The sequence below is a fragment of the Cynoglossus semilaevis genome, unplaced genomic scaffold, assembly GCF_000523025.1.
Source record: "Cynoglossus semilaevis isolate Cse_v1.0 unplaced genomic scaffold, Cse_v1.0 scaffold376, whole genome shotgun sequence".
NCBI lineage: Eukaryota > Metazoa > Chordata > Actinopteri > Pleuronectiformes > Cynoglossidae > Cynoglossus > Cynoglossus semilaevis.
Genome location: NW_007585115.1, coordinates 350,977 through 356,931, shown reverse-complemented (window position 1 = coordinate 356,931; position 5,955 = coordinate 350,977). Strand labels below are relative to the sequence as shown.

Genomic DNA, 5,955 nt, shown 5'->3' with positions numbered 1-5,955 from the left:
GCACAGGAAGCCAAGCCCAAATCTCAAATGTTCTCCTTTTCTGACGAGGCAACACTTTCCATGAAATAATTTGTTCCTCTGTGATAAAATGTCCAGCTCTAAAATGTACTATTCCAAAGCTGTTGACACTTTCTGTCGACGACGGGGTTGACACAATCAGGCAATGGAAAAAGAAATGATACATTATTGGCATGAGATGGTAATGATGCATTTAGGGCATACGTGTCATACTCAAGGGCCGGGGGGCAAATGCGGCCCGGCAAGCCATTTTGTGAGGCCCATGGGACCTTAAAAAGCATTTAGTAAAGTCCATGCAGCAGAGTTTCTAAACCTAAGAAATTAAAAGTTTTTATAATCAATCAAATAATAATCAATTGCAGAAACACGTATTAGTCTGTTATGGAACAGTCCCCAACCTTTTTTGTTCCAAGGACTGATCAGCCAGTACCACCCAGTGCTACAGACCGGTAGCACGGTGCTAAGCATTGAATGATCATTAAATTTTCAAAATAAAACAGAGTCTGAATGACCTTTTATTTTTAAATAAAGAAAGTAAATGGACATGACTGGATTTTGTTTGAATGAAGAAAATTAGTAAAAATTAAGTACATTTTTTCACTGTGACCCACTGCGGCCCAGTACCAAATGACCTATGGACTGGTACTGGTCCACGGACTGGGGGTTGGGGACCCCTTATCTATATAGTACTCCATTTACAACTGGCCCTTCAAGGGGAACTGTATTGCTGATGTCGCCCCCGGTCAAAATGAGTTTGACACCCCTGATTTAGGGAGTTCAATTAATTTAAAAATAAACATGTGATAACTGTGATATTTATTTTGTGAAGATCAATCAGATTTAAAAAAATACGGTAATCACAAATAAAAAAGGTGTGAAATACACACACAAACACACACATACACACAGAAATCTACCTGCTGTAATTTGTCATTCTTTTCCAACGGCACTTTTTTTGGGGCATAGTTAGTAATGTTGATTTGTTTCAAGTAATCATGATTAATTGTGATTAACCCACAGGAACCCTGTGATAATTCTGATCAAAAATGCTAATAATTAAAAAGCACTAAATAAAAATATATTAAAAGAAAAAAATCTCGTTCTACCTCCATGTGAGGAGAATATTTCACGGTACAGGTTTGCAATTGCAAACATACTTTGGTACAGAATCGAGGTCACCATCTTCGCACAGTCACGTTTATTTGACTAGAGAGAATAGTAGTATAGGCTGTGTTGGCAGAATCCATTTATTTTTTAGGTGTCCTTATACAATGTTGCCTTGTACTTTGATTCTTCAATTTCGTTGTACCCTCGTGTTACAATGACAATAAAGGCTATTCTATGTGCACTGCAGCATTTCCCTCCCATTAAAATGTAATAAATCACCATGATACAGACTCTGATCGCTATTCCTCTCCATTACAAGCCTTTGATGGTCATTATTCTTTTAACAAGCTCTAAACTTAGCTCCAAAAATGGCAGGCTCCACATGGCTCTCATTTCTAATTTACACATCTGTCCTCGTTTAGTAGCCGTTACTACATAGTAAATGTGGAGCCTTCTCAGTGCTCCTATTTTCATGCTGAATAAATGAGGTCTGACCAGTGTTAAATACATCATTAAGTGTCAGTCACTGTTTTCAGGAACAATTACAACACAAGTATTTTTAGGGTTTACATTAAGGTCTTTGGACCGTGTATTCTCATGTTTTTAGTCCAATTAAAAAGGAAAGGTTCCTTTCAAAAGAATTTGACTGAAGTTTGACAGGGGGCTTCCAATGGAATATGGCACACTGCTGTATTGCTTGAATGATAACAAGCCTCCACTCACTGGGTGGTAGCAAGTCATACAGTGGTATGTACAGATAAAATTATACAGTATAGGTTATCATGTTTTCAATAATATTTCAATTCGTGGAATGTGGATCCGACCGATAGGGGTTGGGAGGGTGAGTTATACATCTATCTATTACTTTTCTTCACAATTGATGACTTTAGAAGAAAGCAAAACAGTTGACAAAAGTCTTGGCTGACTCAACCAAGAAGGTTCAGCTGTTTAAGATGTTCAGTCGAAAGTCACTGAGGAATAGTTTAGGTGGAGTCCCTGCAGTCGAATGTCATAATCCAAGTCACTGAAGAAAAATCAGATCAAAGGACCCCAGGGTTTGACTATGAACCAAAGTCACAAATAAAAAAACTGAATGAAGGTGCAAGCTCTAGGTTGTGTAAAAAAGGGTGTCCACCAGAGCCTTTAGAATAAAGACAAGCTGTTCCCTGAGACATCAGTCGAGTAAATTTCCCAGAATTTAAATCTAGATCAGTACTTCTCAAATAGTGGGGCTGACCCCCCTGGAGGGGGCACAGTAAGGTGCCAGTCATCAGTCATTTTGTCATCTTGTCATTTTCACACTGCCAGACGCTAGAGGGCACTCTGGGTTTGTGTACCAGTATCTGCTACTCCTGTACCACTGAAAATTTACATTAATTGAAAATTACGTTCGTTATTTTCTCACTGACACACACTAGAGGGCACTGGTGCAACTTATACTCTGGAGCGACTTATAGTCCAGCAAATACGGTCCATATATGGTCCATATATAACTATATACATCCATACTCACTAAAACTTAGTCAAGAAGGTAAAAGTACATTAATAATAATTTAGGCCAAAATGGCCCAAAATACAGACACAAAAATGTATAACCAGTGAGAGGCTATATGTACAACGAGACTGATGAAGAGGATTGACGAGCTTGTGAGGTGGGCAAGGATGAAGATCAAACCTGCCAAATCGTGCAGTCTCTACCTGAGGAAAGGTGTTAAAAGCGATAATACCACAGTTGTTGTAGGTGGTGAAGAGTTCCCACTGCTGGCAAGCTAACCCATCCGCAGCCCTGGTCGTTCCTATTCTGCAGAACTCTCTGACAAGAAAATGGAGGAAACAGTGAGGAAGCAGCTGGCAGATGGCTTGGGCAGGATCAATCAGAGCTAGCTCCCCGGCAAGTACAAGGGATGGAATTACCAGTTCATACTGTACCCAAGGGTGATGTGGCCTCTGAAGATGAGCAAAGTCTCCTCATCCGTGGTGGACAGGATGGATAGGCTGAAACTCGTTCATGAAGAAGTGGCTGGGACTGCCGGGATGCCTATCAGATGTAGGCCTGTTTGGCAGAAATGCACTTCACCTGCCACTGCAATCCATAGGTCTGGGCTACAAACAAGAGAAGGCTCAGATGGTGCTGGAGCTGAGGGATTCCATTGATCAACAGGTGAAAGCAGCTGCCCCCCAAGTATGAACAGGGAGAAAGTGGAAAGCCCAGGAAGAGGTGGACAGGACGATCAGCAGACTAAAACACTGTGAGGTAGTCGGCAGTGTCCAGGAGGGCCGAGCAGGCCTCAGATGGAGCATGCAAGAAGAGCAGAAAGCCATGGTGGTGGCAGAGGTGAAAAGGGACGAGCTGGAACGCCTTAAAATCAAAGCGGTGGCTCAAAGGAGCAGGGCGCAAGAAAGCCATGAGGGAACTGGCAGAAGAGGCAGAGAAGGGCAGCTTTTGGCTGTGGCTCAGGAGGAAAGAGATATCCATCCATCCATCTTCAACCGCTTATCCGGGGACGGGTCGCGGGGGCAACAGTCTGAGCAGGGACACCCAGGCCTCCCTCTCCCTCGACACTTCCTCCAGCTCTTCTGGGGGGACCCCAAGGCGTTCCCAGGCCAGTCGAGCGACGTAGTCGCTCCAGCGTGTCCTTGGTCTTCCCCTAGGTCTCTTCCCAGAGGGACGGCACCCGAGCACCTCCCGAGGGAGGCGTCCGGGGGGCATGCGATGTAAATGCCCAAGCCACCTCAGCTGACTCCTCTCGATGTGGAGGAGCAGCGGCTCTACTTCGAGCTCCTCTCGTGTGACAGAGCTCCTCACCCTATCTCTAAGGGAGCGCTCTGCCACCCTGCGGAGAAAGCTCATTTCAGCCGCTTGAATCCTTGATCTCGTTCTTTCGGTCATGACCCACAGCTCATGACCATAGGTGAGGGTAGGATCGTAGATTGACCGGTAAATTGAGAGCTTCGCCTTTCGGCTCAGAAAAAGGAGTGAATGTTAGAGGATGTAGGACAATCCAGCAAAGAGGGAGAAAAAAAATCAAGTTTTAGCCTCCTTTAGATAAAGTGAGACAATAAATAAGATCAACTGTATCCACAGACACACACCACTGTGAAAGAGCATTTTCCTTGTGTTTCTCTCACACCCATTCACCCTCTATTGTTGGTTTGTCCAGGTCACGCTCTCCTCAGGTGCAGAACTTAGCCACTGTGAACAAAGAGGAAATCAATCACTGTTCACCAATCAGCTAAGCTCTGTGCCTGGCTGGAGAGAGGAGACAAAACACTAGTCATCTGCTTGAGTGATGCACAGACACACCATCCACAAACTTTCTCTGGCTTCTTGATCATCTTCTTTGTTGTTTTTGTGGTCTTTCAAATCACTGGCAAATCGACAGAGATCGGATTTGTTTTGTTTTGTTTTTTTTGTTTTTTTTGTGATTGTTCACAAGGTCATCATGACTAAAATTCAACTCCATAAAGTTAAACTATAGTTAAACTTTCTTTGACAATTCTCCATATAAATAATTCCTTCATTTGGATTCATTAAAAATAAAAATTGTATTTTTTAAAAATACAAAAAAAAATATTTGTCATATTTAATAATGTTGATTAATTCATAACTACCCCGTGACTGAAGATTTTTTTAATGGACTGACAGTCCTATTCTGAAATAATCATTCTTTTTTTTTTCTTAAGGTTTGAAAATGACGAGGGAGTGAGAACCTCACCAAAGCAGTTGACTGGGTTAAGACTGTGTGGTAATCCCTGGCAATGTGATTTTTATCATTAGTCACAAATCAGCACGCCAGGAACCCTCACAGCCCAGACATGAAGAAGCACTGTCTCCCTTTCCTTATCTTGTTTTTTTCCCTGTCTCTCTACCTCCATCCACAAAAACGATCTCACATACTCTGCTTACCTGTTTTCTCTGAAATTAAAAATGTAACTAATTTTCATTCTCTCTCCACCTCGTCTGCCATTTCGACTCGGTTTTGAAAGACCAGACCTTGCAGGTCTCCTCTCCCATTTGCCATGCTTGGCTAACCCAGCGATATGTCCCTCATTAAGTGGATTAAGAGGGATTCCAGAGGCATGTACCGGGAGAAGAAAAGAAAAATAAGTGAGCATCGAGACGGGGCAGTGGGTGAGGCTGGGGAGTAAAAAGGGACAAACAGCGCACCAGCATTTAAGGTGTTGTTCTATTTTAGCCACACACAAAAAAAAAAACTATACAGACATTTTATTTTCAATTAAAATGCTCCCAGTCAAAGAGAGAGAGAGCTAACACATAAATCAATCTCCCTACAGTCTAATATGCAATAGCAGGAAGCAGATCTGTTCATCCATCATTTTAATTGCAGAGAGATTTGAACCTGAGCTCAGCTCAGCTGTCCAGCATGATCCATAGATGTCTACAGAGCCTCCGTTGGTTCAGTCCAATGGGAAGAGACACAGACTCGGGACAAAGTCGCATTTGTCTCTAAATGCTTTGTTTCCTCCATTTATTTTATTTTTTGTATTTTTTATTTCCTGCTCCATTTCATTGCACCTGTACTTTGGTGATGAGCCTCTATACAGGGAGGCACAGTAAAAAGCTGAAGAATGATGACAAGGGGAGATCTGCAGCCATAGACTGATAGGCGCTACGTGTGTTTGTATGTGTGTGTGTATGAGAGAGATTTATCAGTTTTCTAGACAAGTGCTCAGCATCTGACTGAGCACTTGTCTAGAAAACCCTTCAACATCCCGTGCTAAAGCATAAACCTCTCTCTCTTTCTCTCTCTCTCTCTCTCTTTCTCTCTCTGTATTTGTGTCTGAAGGTGAAGTCAGTCTTGTAGGGAA

At 42.5% G+C, this 5,955-nt stretch overlaps 2 protein-coding genes across 6 annotated transcripts in view; one reads left to right on the top strand and one right to left on the bottom strand.

Moving 5' to 3' along the window:
• Positions 1-5,944, top strand: part of fancc (FA complementation group C) — a 52,385-nt gene extending 46,441 nt beyond the window's left edge. For 2 of the 4 annotated variants that reach the window (XM_025053655.1, XM_025053654.1), the window contains exon 15: positions 4,810-5,944. In XM_025053655.1, the coding sequence (XP_024909423.1) occupies positions 4,810-4,903 (94 nt within the window). In that variant the 3' untranslated portion in view covers positions 4,904-5,944. The remainder of the gene's footprint in view (positions 1-4,809) is intronic. The other 2 variants (XM_008337227.3, XM_025053652.1) reach the window with 1 other exon arrangement.
• LOC107988124 (aminopeptidase O-like) overlaps positions 1-5,955 on the bottom strand; it is a 26,382-nt gene that overhangs the window by 3,606 nt on the left and 16,821 nt on the right. The gene's annotated exons all lie outside the window — the stretch shown is intronic.